The sequence below is a fragment of the Zootermopsis nevadensis genome, unplaced genomic scaffold (assembly GCF_977971745.1).
Source record: "Zootermopsis nevadensis isolate Lab colony 2312 unplaced genomic scaffold, Znev_1.0 Znev_ptg000031l, whole genome shotgun sequence".
NCBI lineage: Eukaryota > Metazoa > Arthropoda > Insecta > Blattodea > Termopsidae > Zootermopsis > Zootermopsis nevadensis.
In genome coordinates, this window is record NW_028259163.1 from 2824604 (window position 1) to 2846058 (window position 21455).

A 21455-nucleotide genomic window follows, 5' to 3' on the forward strand; every position below is an offset into this window, starting at 1 on the left:
TTTTCCGTAGAGTGTTTAAACACGCATGCCGGAGTTCGGCTAATAACACTTGCTGTAATAATGCAGTGAATGTTCGACTAGACGTCTGAGCGCCGTGACAGGGTAGTCGGATAGTCAGAATATTTAAAATATTAGTATCGTTGGATGTGGTATCCGTGGCATGATTTTGGGTTGGTAATTAATCTTGCCCATCACGAATGTCACGGTCTCGACGTGTGTAATTATAATATTAAAGGACTCGTTTTAGACGGATCAGAATGTAAACAGCTTACAATGAAATAGGTTCGATTGTATTTGTATTTTGAAGAAATAAAAATGTTGTCTTTCAGTTCCGTTACATTTTTAATATATTTGTAAGCTGTAACTGTTCAAAGTGTTGAAAAACTATGACGAAATTTATGCCTTCTTGTAATTTGAACGTGGATTAGCGCTCATCAGATGTGTTTACCAGTAATACATCTTTTTTTTATCGAATTTTCAATAAATTTGTGTTGATTTGAATGTGTGTGTAGTTCATGATTCTTATGTAATCAATAATTTTTTCTGTGTCGTGTTTCGAGTTTAACAGATTGGTGATATTTCAGGTTCTGACGTAAGCGAATGTTGAGATAAAGATGTCTTTTGCGATGTTTCGCCGTGTAGTGTGGTAATTTTGGCGATGATGGGAGGCAGAAACACCTCTGAAACGTCGTTAAACTTCTACCAGACTTCACGGTGCAACGTCCCAGAAGACAGCCATATTTATTTTAAAAGTGAGGTCGCGTTTGTTTCTGTACTAGCGTCTTTGTAATTTTGGCCGAATTGTTCCGGTGTTATTCCAGTCATTTGAACGACGCCTTGAAAATCTAAAGTTGTCCCTGGCGATAAAAGGATCTTGATGTCATGCAGACTTATGGGGGAGTGGAGGGGTAGTTCAGCTGTTTCTTAACTTTCGGGATTAGGTAAGTGGCTTCACCCCGTGGAAAATGCTCCGGTGTGTTAATTGGGTGTGAGGCTTCACGGAGCTGTTGGACAGCTTGGACGTTGTGGAGAATAGAAGTCTTGTACTGCCGGGATATCAACCCGGGTCTCCGAGCCCTTAGCCTAGGTATTATACTGACTTAGCTATCTTGACTTTACTTCAAAGTGGAAGCTGCTTTCAGATGTCTTAATAGGTCTTCAGAAGGTCAGAGAAAAATTCGCTCTACTTTGATCTGTCTTGTGGACGTAACTAGTTGCTTACTGCGGAGAGACATTAATCAGCTTGTGTTTGTGAGTTTTCCTGCCGAAATATAAATTCTGCCCACTCTATGTTGGTATTGCCAACCTATTTTGAATCGTACGTATCCTGGAATACGCTAATCAGACATATTTGGTCCCCTTATGGACGCGTTTAAACTCGAGCGTTAAAAAACCTATTATATGCCATTGGCATTTGCAATTATCTGTGTCTGGTTAATAAATCGAATTACTTTTTGAAACACCGCGTGACCTCGCAAATTAAATATCGTAACACTAATAATTTTGTTTGCCTCAAGCCTTTTTGGTTTTATCAGAATTTTACGTGTGAAATGTATACCAGTATTGGTTTATTTTTATTTGAAGTTGTAGTTTTGTGTGGTTGAGTTTGTTACATGCGGGAGTGTGTATAGAATTCTGGGAATTTTTATAGGTTATGTGCGAATGAGACAAATATAAGGGGGGGGGGAACGGGGGAAAACATGAAAAGGTGTTCGTGTTTCGATTTTCTGGTTTCCTTCACGAACTGAAAGACAAAATTTTGCGGAATGGATTCGGATTCTAGGGAATTAGGAATTTTATGGGTCGTCTGGGTTTCGTTGTTGCAAGGGGTCGATCCAGTAGAATATTTCGTCTACAGGCTGACAACTTTATTACAAATGAAAATATCTGCGTTTCAGAGTTTTTTTTATTATTTGTGAACTGCATTTTAACACATGTAACGGATTTTCATGAAATTTGGTAATGGTTTTTTTACTGGGATCTGTCGACACATTCTAATTTTCGTATAAATCTGGCAGCAGTGACTGAGAAATTATGTGAAAAACAAACGTGCGCTTGAAATTCTTTCGAACCGTCGTACTGCATACATTTCCTTATCTTTAAAATTATGTTTATGGTAAGGTTTCTTGGAACCAGTCGAATATTTATTATCATGTTACTAGAATTTATCCCAACTTTGTATTTTTAATTTACTACGGAAAAATACTAACATGGCGATAGTACTGATTTCTGAGATGAGAATGAAACCGCCTCCATCTTTAGGGCGATGATTCCTCGCGCGTGTCGTACTCATCGCCCTGATGATGGAGGCAATAAAATTATACGAGACTACACGGCGCTATAACCCAGAAGACAGACATCTTGAAAGCACGTCATAATGGCGTTGCCACTTAAAAATAATCGCTCCATTCTTGTGACGAATACCGAAACGTGATAAATAGTTTTCTTTCTGAAAAATCACGACGAACGCGTATTTTTTTTTTTTTTTGGAACCGATTTCAGAACGACTTTCACAAACAAGCGTTGTCGTTTTCCCACTTTCCTCGCCGTTGATAGAATTTAGAATTCGGAAACAAAAGAGTTCACACAGCGACTTGTGAATTGGACCCGAAGCACGACTTAACGTTTCCACCTGTGCGTGTGATATGTGTTTTGCTATTGGAGTAACCTTCAGTTTGTGTGCTGAATAAATCAATTTGAATTCAGCGCTGTTGCAACATTTCTTAGATCGTTCGATCTAAGCAACGCTTAGTTTTATTTTTTGTATCGACGATCGTCTTATCGACTTCCTCAGGCAATCTTCGCTTAGAATTCTATTCCTTCACACCTTTACTTAGGTTTTAATTTAGTCTGTCTCTTTCTTGTTCGTCTCAGTTACCGTTTTCTGCGTCTCTAATTTATAGTAATTTTCTCCGATGGTTTTTAGTGATTGTACTTTTATGCCTCGAGGCCGAATTTCGAATTCTTTAGTGACAGTCACTAAATTGCAGTGTATTAGGGCAACGGTGGTAACAAACATGTCCCCAGGTTCTTAAACGTGTCATAACCCACGTGATTCCTTTGTGACTTTCGTATGATTCTCAGTACAAACATCGATTATTTCCCTAAACAGCGTTAACTAATTGATCGGTTGTCATGGAGACGTGTCGTGTTTTCTTTGCGGTAGGAAAGTGTTACTTATATGACTCCTGTTAACTGCAAGCTTCTCATGCAGTCCTCCCGATTTAAATTAATCAAAATTTACCACCCCTTAACGCCGTCAAAATTTACCCCCCCTCCCCTCAGTAGGAACTTCTAAATTTTGTATTAAACTTCCAAATTAATAGCCTCAGCTTTCGCTAATACAAAATTTCAAAATTCCGTCTTTTATGCCAATCATCACACTAACGCCTTCACTCTTACTTTATCCTTAACAGAAGGACGAGCGGGCATTGCCTGGGGACCTTCTAGCTATAAGATGCTCTTGCTCCCCCCCAGATATCGAAGTGTCTCTCACTTCTCCCCCACCAATTTCCCCCCCCCCCTCTCTCTCCCTCGTGTCTCATTATAAACAGCGATTATTTCCCTAAACAGCGTTAACTAATTGATCGGTTGTCATGGAGACGTGTAGTGTTTTCTTTGCGGTAGGATAGCGTTACTTATATGACTCCTGTTGAAAAGCTGATAAGTTCTTCTCTGTTTTGAAGGAACACGAAGGGTAATTTTTGTGCACGGAAAATCCCGTCATTAAATCGTGTCGTGAGACAGCTAAATCGACTTCTTTTTTTTTTGAAGGTTAAACCGTCCTCGAGCAAATTGCTGGCCGCGGTCGAATTCTTTGATAGAAATACAGGTTCCGCCGTGTGTATGGCAACTTGTGTGCCGCGGAAGCGTTGCGGGTAGTATGCAGCCGGGGCGAAGAGTCGAGTTTTTCTTATGAACTGCTTTGCTTCGTGCTGTGTTGACCTTAAACCAAGCGACTTGGTGATGTAATATGACAACGCCGTGATGTTTTAAAGCCTTCGGTGTTGAACCTGACTTCCTGGTATGTACTCAGTAAGGCACAATCTGCTTTGTCCTCGCGCGATACGTAAAATGCTGAGAAAATTACGTGTCGATTGTGGTATTCCGTATCGTGACTTAATGCGAATTTCCAGGTGATTGTCATTGTTTCGGAGGTAGGAAACGCCTCCATCTTCAGGTTAAAATACAGTTTTGTGAGTGGAAGAACGTAATGAAGACACGGTAGTAACTCCATCTTCTTGTTTTTGTTTGTAATATAGTTTATTTTGATAATTTTTGTTGTATTTTAAGTCCAAAATATTTTGTTGAGACCTTTATTACGGTCAAAGTATAAATTGACGAAGATGATGAAATGAAGACTAAAAGGGAAGTCTGCTTAGGCTGACATCCTGCTTTAAGCCTGAAGATGGAGGCAGTTTTGCCCTCCGAAATGTTTTGAGTATAATTACATCTTAGAATGTGAAGGTCGGTAATTTCTGCAGTGTGATGTACATCGAGTAGGATTACGTTTTTTTGTAACGAGAACGCCTCTTATAAATATTAAATGAAAACGGGTGTTTCTAGTTGCAGACCGGGACGGGGGTTATATGTTCCGTACGATTTCTCACGATTCGTCGGATGTGTTCGTAATTCGTAGTTCTGCAGTGCGCCGGGAACTGGGCTTTGCAATCGCGCGGATCAGAGCGTCATCGGCAAATTTCAGGTGTGCTCGCTTCGTCAGGGAGTTGCTTCGGAAGCTCCTCGGGTTTGTTGCGGGCGAAGGGGGTGAGAGGGGATTGTGCTAGCTGCAACGAGGTCCCCCCCCCCCTCGCATGAGCACAGTTCCGCGAGATTTGCGCAGGTACGAGAGGGGGGGGGGTGGAGTTTTGGGGGCGGGGGTTTGAACAGACGTTTTCTATAGCATTTCGGGGCACGCCGCCCCCCTTCCCCACCCACATGCATACACTGACGTAGGCCTATTTTGGTAGCCTGCAGGTGAAATGAAAAAAATAAAAATAAAGAAAGATTGTCTGAAGGAAAGAGATTTAAAAGGGACTGGTTAGAGGACGAGTCTACAAAGGTGGAATAAGGTAGATGAAGATTTTCTTATAGGGCCAGCGGATGGAGAGAAATGTAAACTTGGAATTAAAGAAAGTGAGGTTTTGTAAGGAGAATGTGATAAGGCATCGCTACGTAATTTGTGACGTTCTAATATGATTTTTGGGAAAAAAAATATTATGTTTTGTAGTGAAATTGAATTAAATAAAATGCAATTCTAAAAAAAGTTTCTTTCGCCTGCAAGAGAGAAACTTTTAATTTAGGGGAGATTTCTTCGAGTGAAAATGTTTTTGAAAACGTAACGCGATGTAACTCCCGACTTTGATTTCGTCTGTGTACTTTAATAAGTATTTGGAAGGAGTGAAGTGATATCGGTGACTTTTGAACTGGATTTTATTTTATCCGATCTACGTTTGTCTCTTGTCTCTGCAGTGAACTGCTTATATGAATAATATATGATATTATTATTATTATTATTATTTGGTTTTGTAATTGTATCCAGACCGTCTTAGTAAAGCGTTTTGAAAATAACCTGAAATTTTTTGGGGAAGAATTATTATCCAGGAGACGGTGTATGGTTTAGAACGAAGGGGGGATAAATTACCTCAGCGAAAAGGATAAAAAAAATAGCTGAAGTGTAGGTAAAAGCAACACAGATAATTCACCTGAGCGTTGCGCGTGCCCGCCATATAGGCTTCAGATTGCAATAGTGGACTATGTTGTGTGGGCCCCCCATCCCCCTCCCCTCCAGAAACATATTTTTGTCAGTGTATTTGTTGCTGTGTTGTTACACGCACTTTTACCTGTTGTGGATTTACGATGTTTGCGTCTTGGAAAAGTATAAACGTGTTTGAAATCGCGATGAAATAATACGTTTGTCGCGAAATTGTGTGAGATACGTAGCGAATGCTATATAACATGTTACATTTACGCTGTGTCGCTGTTGGGGTACTAAGGAGTAAGCTGCGACTGAGTTTCGGGCATCATCGTGCGTTTCCGGTCGTTTTCGGTTCGTCGTGCGCGCTGCCAGCATTTGTTTTGTTGGCCCTGGGTAGGTTGATTAGCGGGGTGGGGTGGGTGGGGGGAATTCAAACTGGTTTTGTGGCGTTCGAAGCCCAGGCAGCTAGCATTCAGTTGTGAGTTTGGCCTCTCGCAGGTTGGCTGCTAGTGGACGTTTTCTCTTCTGCTATTTCGTTGTGGCGGCGTCAGCGGTCTAATACTCGCCTACCAGGGGGTGTCTTTTCTTCGTTTCTACGCTACTTTCATCTTTTCTTCGTTTCTAGTTCATCGGCTTTTCTCTTTCATTCCTCACAGCCCTGTTCCTAATTTCACTGTTCTCTCGTAAAAAAATAGCAAATTTCTTGGCTTCGTAATCTTATCACACCCCCCAAAAGCACTTCTTAGGTTTTTTTGTGAATTGAATTAATGTTCAAACTTGTTATCGTTCGCAGTCTAAATTATCCCGACAAAGAAGATCTGTGATTTTTTTAATAGTAATTTTAAAAGTGTGGTGTGTCGTTCAGGATATTGTTTTATATCAGTGTGAGGGTTTGATTTTTTTAAAAAAAAATTTTTAGACGTTGGTTTGTCTGTTGGTTTTTTTAAAAAAAATAGTTGTTACGTGTTTGAATGTTTTGACGTTAATTTGTTGTTATTTTTATAAGCATATATGCGCGCAACTGACTTGTTCTTAGACGAATAATTTTATTGTTCAAAAATACGTAATTTTGTTGTTGTTGTTGTTGTTTTTGTAATCTGTATTATTTTTATCGTTGTATTTATTTCGTCCGTGGGATTTTGTCAGTTTGTTTGCATTGTTGGATCAGAGAAACTCGAATTCAAAAGTACTGTCGCTCTGAACGAATTTCAATTGTTGGGAACTTTTTTTTTCTCGCAGTATTTTTTCGGACTAGATATTTACTAACAAATCCGACATCCTGTATTTTCACTCATATTCGTACTTCCCTCCTCCCTATTTTTCTTTTGCCTCCTACCCTTATACCACAGTCTCAACATCGAACGGTAGCTGTCTCTCTTGTTGTAACCAGTGCAGTACTTGTGCGATTGTTGCACGAAACTCTTCTCTCTCGTCCAGTGCGCCCGCTGGTAACCTTCAGGCTTACCCAACTTACCACAACCATCCACGACCTCCCTCTGGTGGACCAGGAGCTGTAACCATTTCAACAGTTAATCGACACCTTTGTGGTAATCCCCCAAACAATATTTCGATATCGCCAGTGGTCGCTTCCAACAATTACAATCCTTACCAACATTTCTTGCAACACAATAGCAGTTACAGTAATAGTGTTACAAGTAGCAGCCATATTTATAGTAATTTAAATAGTCTTGTGGTTGTCGGCGAAGAGACAAACATTGCTTCCCCTTCGGAATCTACGTCACCAACAGTTACCACGGCAACAATTACGACGCCAACCAAACGAGTCCAGGACGACGGACCGGGGGACGTACAGATGGTGAGAGTGGAATGTTTGTTATATGAAACTTTTTTCTGTTTATAACTCCAGTAAATTATTTTATTATGAGAGAATTGAGAATGTTCATGTTAGTGACATAAATATAAGTATGCAAGGCGTTAGAATTCAAAAAATTAGTACGTTTTTTTACCGCTGTATGTCGCTGATATCGATTCGTTGATGGTCGTCTATCCAAAAGGGGTAAACTCGGTTCATACGTTTTCTGACTTCATGCGAGTATGAACAGTCATTAGATTTTAGTTTTGTTTGGTTGGCAGCACGTTATTTAAGATTTTTAAGATGACCTTGGCGAAAGCTCGTGATGTGATGGACGTGTCGTTTGAATGCGTGCCCACGAAGTAATCTATATATCTTTTTAGGTGTTTCGATGTTTCAGAATCGTAATTTGCGTACTGAAGGTCGTATATTTTACGAACCTGTTTTCTTTGCTGTTTTGAATTCTTCGCTAGTCGTAACGCGGAATTATCAACAAAGAAACACGTTGATTAAATATCGACGAGAATGTTACAAGCTTGCCATTTTAAACTCTACATTGTCGTAAGGATTATGTTATTTGGTGTAATATGAGTATGATAGAAGGGCTATTAATGAGGTACATATTTTATCATGTAGGCCGAAGGGCTTGTTAATAATACAGGATAGGCTTGGCTGAAGGTAGGATCTGTGTTCTTGTGAAGTCTGTAATTAACTTTTGGGTTCCATAAAAGGCAAATTTCGTGATGAGCTTGTGAGGGGCTACTCATGGGAGTTCGTCTATAGGTTGTAGGCAAAAGTTTTGTACACCCGCTCGTCCGCTTTCGAGTTTAACCGACTGGTGACTTAGTTTATAGGGACTCAGGGTCATGGGGGCTTCGGACACCTGTGGATGGCTCCACGAATAGCTGTCACATACTCTGAAGAGTCTGGCGTGTCTAAATAAATAGAGTGCCCTGTCGAATTGTGTTCCCCGAAAGACCATTTGCTTCAAAACGTTTTAAAATAACGTGCCCCTAACTTCTCGTCCAATTTTGTACGCGGTGGCTTGAATGTTAGTGGAGTACACGTATTATACAGGATAAGAGCATTGAATTCATGCCCTAGAAGAGTCGAAACAGCTAGTTATTTTATACTCGTGAATTATTTACGTTATTTACAAGTAGTAACGTATTTAAGACACTTTTACTTCGAGTAGTTGGAGAGAAGTTTGGAAGAACTTTTATACGTGGTCATTAGTGTGATTAAATTGGTCGATATATTCTATAAATTGTAGAAATCTTGGTCTTTGGGCTGGTATTTGAACCTAGGACCTCCGAAATATGAAAGAGGAGTCGTAACCACTCGCAAGATTTTTTTTTTAAGGAAGAAAGTTATTTTATGTGGTGCGAATTTAATAGAAATTAACTTGAAACGAAAAGTTTCGTTTTATAATCTTTACGCTATTAAGTGAAATACGGAAATGACTTGATTTGGAGCATTTTTTGGGTTCGTCATTGAACGATGATTTTCTTTTTTTCGCCGTCATCGGTTGATGACTGCTGTTGTGAGGTTCGTTCTAGCCAAACGTTTATTACGCGTACAAGAATTCCAGCAAATCCCCGGACTCGCGCTAAACATGTCCAATTAGACGTACGCCGTACGGAGCCCAGGTGGCCTCTCCGTGCATTCTGCAATCAGCTGAGCGTCCTGGAAGTTCGTGAGTTATTGTCGTCCGCCGTACGTAATCAGTTCATGGTTCCTGGCAACCATCGACGATATATCCCCTTTTTAAATGCCCGGAAGACATCTTAATCGTCTTCTCGCACGATCAAGTACGGCGTTTCTGAGATTTGTCTGCTCTCATCTTCAGGGTTGATGTCATTACGTCTGCCCTGACGATCGTCTGATGCATTAGATTTTATCGCCTCGCGGTTGGTGTCCTGAGAAGGCTACATTTTCTATGACTCCGTGTTCACTAATTGTTCCGAGTACCTCGTCTTTTCTTAATTAAATATAAGTTTATTGATAAGGAATGTGCGATAATTGAAGGCAAACAATTGTAGTAGAATATTGTTGGTTTGTTGCACAAGAGTTTACCGCTATTTGTAAGGGAAACGGAAATTTCGGACGAAAGTCGTAACGAAGTTTGGAAAGGAACACGTTCATAACTCAGGAAGTTCTTGGAGTTGGAGCCTCGAGCATTAGCGAACGTTTTAAAACATTTTCCTTCAATTTAGACGCTTCAGAAAGGTTTTTTAAGACTGACTTGTGTTACTCTTAACTTCATATCTTCTCCTCACCGTTGACTAGAACCAAATCAACTTTACTCCAGAGTCAGAGATGAAATCTCTAACGTAGGGACGTGATGTGCGGGGCTGTCGAAGACCTCGTGGAGCGGTGCGGATGATGATTGGCGAGGGGAAATACAAGAATATTAAGAGAAAATCACGTACTTTGTTACCTATTTTGCCGAGGAAGGAGAATTATGCAAGTTCCCAGCCACTGAGGTTTGCATTTGATACGAAATTACTAAATAAACGAATTTAGAAAATTACGCAATGAAGGGCTGTTAAGGAGATGAAATTGCTGTTTAGGAGAATGATGAGTAGAAAATTAAGAATGACCTATCGTCAACGCATGTGGTAAGTGTATTTACCACCGGATCCTAAGTGTTAAGGTAAGGTCGACGTATGGCGAACACAGCCAGGAACATTTTGTTAAGAGTCCCTTTCGAATGCCGCCCATGTAAGCTGCCCGGATGGTTTATACAATAGTCTTGAGATTGCGAGGGAGAGATATTGAGAGCCTTTCACTGACGGGAATCCAAACATACCATTCAAGTTTCTTGCGTCTGTGGTCGGAGCGATTTGAAGGCCGACCGGTTGTGGTCTGTAGGGTGTACAGACTGGACGGCCGATTGCAGAATCAGCGTTGACCTATCGTCGTAGTAGACCAGATATTCCGGTGTAGTTACTCGTCAGTGATGATACTCATTTTCCTTCCCTCTTGCGTCTCGAAGTCTCTCTCTTTTCGGTAACTCAGAAACTTTTATGTTCAATGTTAGCTTTTCATTTAAAAGTTTGTTTCTTTTAATCGTGTTTTATAATGGAAGTGGTACTTCGCAACGTATTAGATATTAATTTGTGTTCTGTATCAACTTAGTTTTTACTTCTCATGTGTTAATTATAACTTTGATTTGTGTCGGAGTGATTCTTAACGAAATTATATAATTATGTGTTTTCGTAGATGGGTGTAAATTTACTAGGCCCGAAAATGTTGATTTACAAAACTTTTGAAACTACGTGGGGTACGTTATCTGAATAATAAATAAAAATTACGGTCTGATAGCGAAAGGTAAATTCCTCTGTAGGGACATTAAGACGAAATATCAAATGATTCTCGGAACATTACGAAGAACGTAAGTGAAGGGGCAGGTGAGGGAACTTAGATTAAAATTTTACAACGTTCTCACAGTTCACGTCTTACTTTTTGGTTCAGGAACACGGGAACGGAATAAAATAAGCAGAAATTAAATTCGCCTAGACTGGGAATGGAGACGCTCGATGGAACACGAAATCAAGAAATAGGACGAGCGGAATTGATGCAGAATTTGGAAAAACACTGCGACGAAGATGATTATCTTAACAAAGAAATCTCACAGTATTATTTGGCTGAAGGAGAATAATGTCAAATTTGATTTTAACCCTTCGAAACTGACGTTCGTCTAAATGATTTACGAATTCAGTCCGTACCGCGAAGAAAACACAACTCTTCACCATTACAAAAGATCGATTGGTTAACGCTGTTTAAGGAAATAATCGCTGTTTATAATGAGACACGCGCTGCGTACATAATATTTAAGAATTCAGTCCGTACCGCGAAGAAAACACAACTCTTCACCATTACAAAAGATCGATTGGTTAACGCTGTTTAAGGAAGTAATCGCTGTTTATAATGAGACGCGCTGCGTACATAATATTTAAGAATTCAGTCCGTACCGCGAAGAAAACACAACTCTTCACCATTACAAAAGATCGATTGGTTAACGCTGTTTAAGGAAGTAATCGCTGTTTATAATGAGACACGCGCTGCGTACATAATATTTAAGAATTCAGTCCGTACCGCGAAGAAAACACAACTCTTCACCATTACAAAAGATCGATTGGTTAACGCTGTTTAAGGAAGTAATCGCTGTTTATAATGAGTCACGCATTGCGTACATAATATTTAAACATTTAGTCCGTACCGCGAAGAAAACACAACTCTTCACCATTACAAAAGATCGATTGGTTAACGCTGTTTAAGGAAGTAATCGCTGTTTATAATGAGACACGCGCTGCGTACATAATATTTAAACATTCAGTCCGTACCGCGAAGAAAACGCAACGCGTAACCATTACGAAGATCAAATGGTTAACGCTGTTTAAGGAAGTAATCGCTGTTTATAATGAGACACGCGCTGCGTACATAATATTTAAACAGAGTCCGTACCGCGAAGAAAACACAACTCTTCACCATTACAGAGATCAACTGGTTAACGCTGTTTAAGGAAATAATCGCTGTTTATAATGAGACACGCACTGCGTACATAATATTTAAACAGAGAGCCCGTACCGCGAAGAAAACACAACTCTTCACCATTACAAAGATCAACTGGTTAACGCTGTTTATGGAAATAATCGCTGTTTATTGCGAGAGAGTTAAAACTAGATTTATCTGGCTATGTGTATTACTCAGTGCACGAGAAACCTGTCAATAAGGGCGATTTTAAAATTAATTAAATATCGAGGTGTCGCTGTTAAGTCTACGCACTGTTTTAAATCCACGCATATAGATGATGATGATGATTAGGTACCACCCGTCCATTTGGTCTTGTTTCGACGCCGTGTATAATAAAAGCACAGATTAAAAAGCTCGTCTCCGAATCGAGCTTCTGTGCTGACAGACAAAATTATGTTGGGCATCGAACTTTTGTGGGTAAGAAACGAACGTTTATGTCGGTCCATCTGTGTGCTTTCAGAGTTTAATTAAACTGGGTATGTAGAATATATTTAGGGTATTCGATGTTTATTTGTATCGATGTAAGATATTTTGCTGAAGTTTCCGAGTTTGATGAAAGAGATTAATGTAAATAACCACCACCCGCTTTTTAGATGGCGTTAGTGTGTCATTTGTTTTTTTTTTTTTGGCAAGGCGTGAAGCGGTTTATTGCAAAGGACAATTCATATATCGACACAAATTACGAACTATTGTCACAAAAACTTAATTCCGCCTTTGGAGTTAGAATGTAATTCGTTTCGAACAAGGAAACAAATGAACAGGTGTTGGAATTTTGTATTTTATACACACGAGATTGGGTACGAATTGTACGTTTGCTTGTTCGTTTATTTGTATGTATGTCAATTTGGTGACCCAGCAACTTGCTGGTGGATTGTAACGTCTGTTTCCTGAAACTGCGCGAACCGGTTGATAAATGACTGTTGGTACACCCCTCCCCTCCCCCTCCCCTCACTGCCCCGTGTCGTAATGTCGTAGTTTGTGTATAGAACTTTTGGGAACACCCCAAACACGCAAAACCCTGTTTGGGGTTCTCACAGCGGTGAGGTTGGCGATATTCTGGGTTTTTACGCAATGTAGATACGAACTTTTCGAAATAAAAACAGCCCTCGCCTTAATCCCTGAAGATGGAGAAAGTATGTTTCTCCGAAACGTCTGTGTTATTATATGTAATAAATTACGGTTTTGTTGCTATGATATTAATCAAGCAAGGCAGATAATGATGTTACTCTTTGAAATTTTGGGTCCCATCTTTGTTTCCTTGCATTTCCGTCCACAGTAAAATGAGCGCGCGTATAGACGGTCTTTCGTGTCAGATTGTCTGCGTGTTAACACGTATCAGCGATTTTGTGAGAGCGTTCGACGGGGAAGTTCATATCAGATAACGAAATTTATCTTGTTCCGAGTTCAGAAAATATGTGTATTAACAAAGAAAGCTGAAAATAGTGTATCCATTTAAAGACTAATGGTAACTATACGTACCACCTGCTTTAGAAATCAGTAACTCTATACTTTGTCTGTTGTTTCTACTGCAGATATGTTATTTTTTTTAAACGGCATTAATCTGATGATCTTTGTAATGGTTAAGTGTTGTGTTTTCTTCGCGGTACGGTCTGAATTATATATTTATCTGGTAAACCAATACTTTTATTTGAGTGATTTTTCTGTATGTCTAAATTTAACAGAGTAAGACGGAGTGGAAATGATACTACCCTTACATTTGTGAAAAACCTATTTGTCTTTTAAAGAAATTGCGAGGTCCCTGATAAGACTGATTGAGCCGAGGTTCGAACAGGATAAATCGGGAACAGGAGACATTTAATGTTAAGGACGCAATTTGTGAGGGCACGTTTTTCGTGTTCTTGGGTACGTTCTATGGGCAATTATTGTATACGAAATTCAGAACTCTATAAGAACATATAGCAAGAGATTTTCTATTAATTTTGATACGTACGTCTTCATGAAATCTGTGAGAGTAAACCTTAAAATAATTCTAAGAACGGTAATTTAATTAAAGAAAACTGGGTTTATTGGAAATGTTGTGACATGCTTAGCCTTTAATTTGAACCCAGTCTGATGAGCCAGACAGTGCTTCAGGCAGGAGATGTTTACCGTTAATTAGCAGTCGTACGAAGTCGCTGCTTAATTGCCAAATACTTTAGAACGTGACGAAAGAGATAAGTATTTAGGTATTTGAAGGGCTTAGGTAAGATGTCTTCCTTATTGACGAATGTACGACCACTGGCTAACAGAAGTAACACTAGCAACGCTTAAATCACTCAAAAATTCATTATATATTTTTTTTATTAAATGAGATATTTATTATTTAAGATTACGCTATCGCAGACAATACTATCTGCTGAGTTGTTTTTTTCAAACGAGGTCGGAATTGTGGTTAGTATTTTTTTTTACGCCACAGATGCAAATCAGCTCGAACAATATGACTTGCTACTTCCTGTTTGTCGCGACTGGTTCTTGCAAATGTATAATTAATTTGATGTTCTGGCCATTTGTCAAGACTTTTAAAATCGCGCTTGTCACCTAGTGCCTGCCCAACATGACGCTCCTAAAAGGTGACAAAACTTTTCAGATTTCGCCCTGAAGATGGCAGCTACATTGCATATCGAAACGTTTGATAACTGTCGAAAACCTATGTCACACATGATAAGTTATTGACATGAATTTGTGAAGATCCTTTAGATGCAGTACAGTCATCGGTTGTCTTCTGGGTTGTGCCATACTCATTGCCCTGATGATGGAGACTGCAAGGGTCTCCGAAACGTCTGTAAACTTTTACCTCCACATTGATCCATCACCGCCCCACGTAGCGTGCGATAACCCCCGACTATTCCCGAAAATTCATATTTATACTGTGTGAACACAGATCCATTTTATTATCATCCTCCATTTACGTTTATATCTCCTAAGTTGTTTATTCGTAGAGGTTGTTTCGACTAAAATTCTCGCTGCTTTCGTCATGTCTTTGATGACTGCCATGTATCCCAGCCTTACCCTAATATTTGGCGAAGTGTTCAAATGGCGTGTTATCTTATGCTCGGGTATAAATATTTTCCATTCTTTTTCTCTGAAATTGCCTTTAATCCATAAAATTCTGACTTCCTCTTTGTTTACTTGTACGAAGTTCGTGTCCGTGTGTCTTGCCACAGGGTACGGTCAGTGTTGTGGAAGAATTCAACAGAAGTTTATCTACCCCGCGCGTTATTCGAGTTAATTGTCTCGAAACAGTGGCATTACTTATTAACGTACATCGTCTGTAATTGTCCTGTGTCTGATAATAATTCGAAGCTCATTGACTTGTCCTAAACACAAGTTTCATTTGTTTGAGACGACCACAAAACTGTAATTTCATGTCTCCATATTTAATGCGAAGGCAAGGCTCGTCTGCATTGCGTGACACCCAGCGACTTTGGTTTGCGAAGGGGAAGGGCGGGGAAAGGGGAATGGAAACTTGTGGAGCTCCCCCGCGAGACCTGTTGCTTCTGAGCACAGGGACTTTGAACCGAGGGCATTTCCGGCTTGGCTTCAGCGAGGCTTGTCCGGTCTTCTTGCCCCCCTGAGTTTGACTGGAGAGGACGAAGACCTCGAAGAACCTCATTCAGGGTAGCCGGCGACTGTATCGAGATTTGAACCCGAGATCTCTTGAACACAAAGCCGGAATGGTAACTACGTGTCATGTTTTGAGTTATCTTAACTCAAAACCCGTCTGAGACTCGTTTTCTCGTTGTTTTACTTTCCGCCCGAGGAAAGTCTACCTGGCCGCGTATCGTCATATTTTGAATTTCAATACTTCAGGCGACCCAAAATGACGTGTAAGTTGATCCGTCTGTATTCAGTCTTAATATATACGTGTTTTCATAATTATTCGGCGACGAACCAAATTGGCACATCGCTGATTGTGCTACGTGTTGATATCGGATCAGTCCGTACCGCGAAGAAAACACAACACGTAACCATTACGAAGATCGACTGGTTAACGCTGTTTAAGGAAATAATCGCTGTTTATAATGAGACACGCGCTGCGTACATAATATTTACGAATTCAGTCCGTACCGCGAAGAAAACACTACACTTTACCATTACAAAGATCGACTGGTTAACCCTTTGAAACCAGAGAGAGAGAGAGAGAAAGAGGAAATTTGTGGGGGAGAAGTGAGAGAGACTTCGATATCTGGGGGGGAGAAAGAGCATCTTATAGCTAGAAGGTCCCCAGGCAATGCCCGCTCGTCCTTCTGTTAAGGATAAAGTAAGAGTGAAGGCGTTAGTGTGATGATTGGCATGAAAGACGGAATTTTGAAATTTTGTATTAGCGAAAGCTGAGGCTATTAATTTGGAAGTTTAATACATAATTTAGAAGTTCCCACTGAGGGGAGGAGGGTAAATTTTGACGGCGTTAAGGGGTGGTAAATTTTGATTAATTTAAAATTTACCACCCCTTAACGCCGTCCAAAGCTCGTCTGAATTTTATTTAAGAATTCAGGCCGTACCGCGAAGAAAACACTACACTTTACCATTACAAAGATCGACTGGTTAACGCTGTTTAAGGAAATAATCGCTGTTTATAACGAGACACGCGCTGCGTACCTAATATTTAAACATTCAGTCCGTACCGCGAAGAAAACACAACTCTTCACCATTACAAAGATCGACTGGTTAACGCTGTTTAAGGAAATAATCGCTGTTTATAATGAGACACGCGCTGCGTACCTAATATTTAAACATTCAGTCCGTACCGCGAAGAAAACACAACTCTTCACCATTACAAAGATCGACTGGTTAACGCTGTTTAAGGAAATAATCGCTGTTTATAATGAGACTCGTACATGTCTTAAACGGACCGTGGAAGAACGCGGTGTTATCTTTAAAAAATTGGTGGTGCATATAGTTACCACTGTGCCACAAAAAGATTAAACGAACCCTTGACAAACGTCTTGCGTGCTTAGTAGCTTTCGATATTCGCTGTTTCCTTCACAGGTGTTTTAGCGACTTTCTTGTGTCTTTCTGGTCTGCGTTGTAGTCTCATCAGATATTGTGGGATATTTTAAAAATCAGCACAGTTTCAAGTTGTTGTTTTTTTTCTTTTGAACGTGTTGCTCGGTATTTATTATTTCCCACCACGTGTTTCGCAATGAAAAACTCGTGGATGCAGTTTTATATCCGCGAGTTTCTGTTACAGCTGTCATCATTTGTTAACTTCTTACTCGTATGTAGGCCATTTTCCTGGTTCCCCCGTTATAAGCCTCGTCTTTCGTGCCGTATTTCCCCGTCTTCGCCCCTGGCTCTGTGCCAGGACGTGGTGTGCTCTGATGGCGGCTGGCGTGACGTCTCTCCCCTTTTGTCAGAGTACCGAGGGGCGTTCAGATTCAAGGGCAAAGTCGCATGTGGCTGGCTATCCTTTCTCGTTTCTCAATGGCGTGTGGAATGTCTTCGGCTGCACAATCCCTCGTATGTTGTGCTCTGTGTCCGTAATGTTAGGTCAGGGATGTACAAAGTACGACCCGAGGAGAAAATTAACCATGTTTTCTAGCCTAGAAGAAGCATTTTGGCTTCTCTATTATGTATTATTATTCCCCCACACACAAACTGTGTACCTAATCGTAATTTTTATACGTAAATTTTTCCTTTATTTGTGTCAGATTACGTAATAATCATAGATCATACCGGAAAATTTCTGTGAGACGTATAAAAAGCAGTGGATTTTAGAAAACGCTTATAAATAATGAGCTTTTTACTAGAATCGTCCATATTTCAAGTTTGTGGACCGAGAATGGAAAAAAGGAGTACAAAAACAGCAGGAGTACTACCCACTCAAGCTTGACACACAAACGTGGTAAGGAAATTCGTTATGCTCACCTTTCTGAAGTAGTTCACGAAGTACCAACCCCTTAACATTAAAAATTTATCGCCGTAAAAAGTTGTTCATGCCACAAAGATAGATGTACAGAGCGTTCACTGACGAAGTTAAACGTAGCCGTCCCTTCCCGGCTGTCGGCCGGAACAGCGTGTCTGACCGTCAAGATTTTCCTTTTTCGAGTCACGTATGATTCCACACAAAAAAAAATAGAGCAGTAATATCAGTTTATCTTTATCAATGTAGTTACTGTGGATGTTACGACAGCGGACACTTCACGCTCCGGCTGGCTTATCCACCGGTATACTTCGAGTTAGAAGCGGAACTTGAAAGTGGTGTTGAGATACATGGATCGGTCACTCAGAGACACTTGAAAGTTTTCCATCAATTACAGGTCTTGACTTACGGTTTTAACCTTTCAACCCGCGGTTCAGCTCAAACGGCACAGGGAAAAATATTCACCGAACCACGTGGTCTTGATTTATTGAAAGCATGGACGAGAATTGACTAAATTTCGTTGTCGAAAGTATCTTGCCGGTAGAGAAGACACTGAAGATTAGTTACCGTTGCACTTTGTTTAAATATATAGACGTGTCTCGTGTTGGCCGAAACCAGTTTCGAGCGCGTTCCTGGGGTAGAGTCTGCTTCTTAACGACAGGAAGGACCTCCGAAACGTCGGTAAAGTTGTAACAGACTACGTGGCTCAACAACTCAGACGACGGCCATCTTCGAGATACCATTGGTCTGAAAGATACGAAGTCTCCTGTTGACTTATGTGGTCTTCAGCATTGGAAATAATTTCGATGTTTTCTTTGAGGTACGGACGGATATTTGGCCAGTGTTGTGTATGCATGAGAATACGGGTTCAGTTCTTTAAGGCTTCGACCGGGATGTTCTTTTGTTAAATCTTATGTGGTACCGCCTGATTCGACTTCTAATGGTTAAGTGAAGTGTTTTCTTCGCGGTACGGTCTGGATTCGTAAATATTATGAAGACGAGCTTCGGCTTCAAAGGGTTAACCAGCTGATTTTCGTAATGGTGAGGTGTAGTGTTTTCTTCGCGGTACGGACTGAATTCATAAATAATATTCAGTCGATCTTCGGCTTCAAATGGTTAAGGAACTGAGTAAGGCGCATCACAAGAAGCGAAATGGCGACCGGATGCAGAGACAAGTACAGTTTCCCGGTAGTCTTGTTTTATGCGTAGATATTTTAAGCAGAGCCACTACACTCTTGAATGGTTTAACGGCGGCCTGTGCCACTGCTAAGTTTCCACAATGAAGTCATCGCCATATTTACAAATCTTTTCAGTCCATGTCTCTCACTCTCTCGCTGTAAGTCAAGTTAGCACGTCGTTCAGGCATTGAGCGATGTTGGCTGGCCACATTTGGCAACACTGCATTCACTCTGTCACTTTTAACATTGGCTGTTTCCTGTCATTAGTCTCAGGCGGGTTGAAATACACGGACGTTGCCAGATGTATTATTCTACATCTTTTATAAGTCTTAATACTGTTATTCTGTTAGGGGACCTGAGAAATATTACGTCATCAGGGAAGTTTGCTGTTTCAAAGTGTTGAATAATCGACTTTTATCTCATCCCCGTTCTGTGTGCATTTCAGAGCGTTTGAATGTGACACAATGCTCTAAACTTTTTTAATTTTAGGGATTTGAATCCTTTATTTAGTTGAATCTGTTGAGTAGCCCAGTACACGAATTCTGTACAAGTCATGAACCTCCTGTTTAATGTTATATACTACGCAAAGTAGAAACGGTGTCGTGAAACCGAGAAAGCGCAACTCTGTTCTTCGTTGTTTTTTGTAGTGTTGGTTTCTGCCCCCAGAGTGTGTCACATCTGGGAAACGGCCTTGAATTAACAAAGTTATTGCTGTTATGTAGTGTGATTTTTCGAGTTTGTATTTCTTGTTAATCTTACAATTAATCTAAAGAAGGCAGCGGATATAGGAAGTTCTGGAAACTATTACAGATGTATTTTTTTTTGAAAAAAAAATACGCGAATATTCTTTTAACCTTTCGATTTGAATTGTGTAACTTGAAATACCAAAAAAAGTTTTTTCGTACAGCTTTAAAATCTCATTTATGCAACTGATTCAAGGAGAATGAAACATAAGTTGATATAATTGCGTCATATTGTGAATTAAAATTTAATTATTCGTGTTTTTTTTCCCGTCTAATCACAATTGTATATAAATAAAATTTATACATAAGATATTAAAATATCATTTACATATTTGGTACAACTTTTTACTACATGTTTCGGTTACATTGAACCATCTTCAGGTGTAAAGTTAAAAGCTAAATTATAATATTATAAACTAAAACTTAATTACTGTTATTGTGTAACTTCTGATGATGTTTACATCCAAATTCATTGGAATTTTAAGTAATAATCAAGACATATCTACGCTCTTCCTCGGTATGTTAATTTTTACAATTTTACCTTCCATTTTTATTTATTTTTACCTTATTACATTTTGTCTTCTATACTCGTTCTTTCAAGTTCAGTAATAATTAAAAATATTTTAAATTATTTACGTTACAGGCCAATGTTAAACCACTATCACTTCAAAATATACCCTCACTCCCAATGAATTTGGAAGTAAACATCATCAGAAGTTACACAACAACAGTAATTAAGTTTTAGTTTATAAGATTATAATTTTTAACTTTTAACTTTACACCTGAAGATGGTTCAATGTAACCGAAACATGTAGTAAAAAGTTGTACCAAATATGTAAATGATATTTTAATATCTTATGTATAATTTTATTTATATACAATTGTGATTAGACGGGGGAAAAACACGAATAATTAAAGAATGAAACCTCTTGACTGTGGAAACGTCTTCATCTGTTATTTTTTTTACTGGAATCAAATCTGAATCGTGTGGCCTGTTATTTTGTAATGCGAATGAACAGTTTTAGCTGACGAGTTACGTTGCATGGAATTTCGATTATATATATATATTTTTTGGCTAGGATTTCAAATCGTGTAGAGTTTCTGTTTGTCAAAAATTAACCGTCCAGTGAATATTCATGGTTAGGCCTACTTTTTCCAGGTTTTTGAAAGGTTTCTGTGGTATACTAATATTTCTGGTCGCTGTACTAGCCTGCGTTTAAATGTCTGATGTACTGGACGTCAGAGCTTCAAGTCCTGCTCGGAACATTAATGTCTCTTCGCTGTTTTTTTCTCTTATTATTTAGAATTGTTTGCTTTGGGTTGATCAGTGAATACGTGATTCATATTACGTGTTGATAATTTGAAATTGACGCTGCTTTGTCCTCAAAGAAATAAATGCATTCTTTACGTTGTGGGCGTTTTACTGGGCGTGGCTGTATCTCGCAGTGTTGGTATGAGTGCATGTTGCTTACGCTGGAAGATGAAAATAAACGTTTTATTAGCTTATTTATAAATGGACGCAGTTTAACTAGAAATGGGCGTCGGTGTTGTAAGTAGCACGAGTTTGGGGGCAGAAACAGTGGAATTTTGATTATTTATTAACGAGTGTTAAAATAGTATA

At 39.5% G+C, this 21455-nt stretch overlaps 1 protein-coding gene across 12 annotated transcripts in view; it reads left to right on the forward strand.

Annotated features, from left to right (window-relative positions):
* The window catches only part of heph (polypyrimidine tract-binding protein 1 heph), a 543355-nt gene that overhangs the window by 338030 nt on the left and 183870 nt on the right, over positions 1-21455 (forward strand). The window contains exon 1 of one of the 12 annotated variants that reach the window (XM_022061203.2): positions 6159-7514. The exons of the other annotated variants lie outside the window; for them this stretch is intronic. Coding sequence (XP_021916895.1) covers positions 7512-7514 — 3 coding nt within the window. The 5' untranslated portion in view covers positions 6159-7511. Of the gene's footprint in view, positions 1-6158; positions 7515-21455 lie in introns of those variants that run through there. 12 annotated transcript variants of the gene reach the window in all.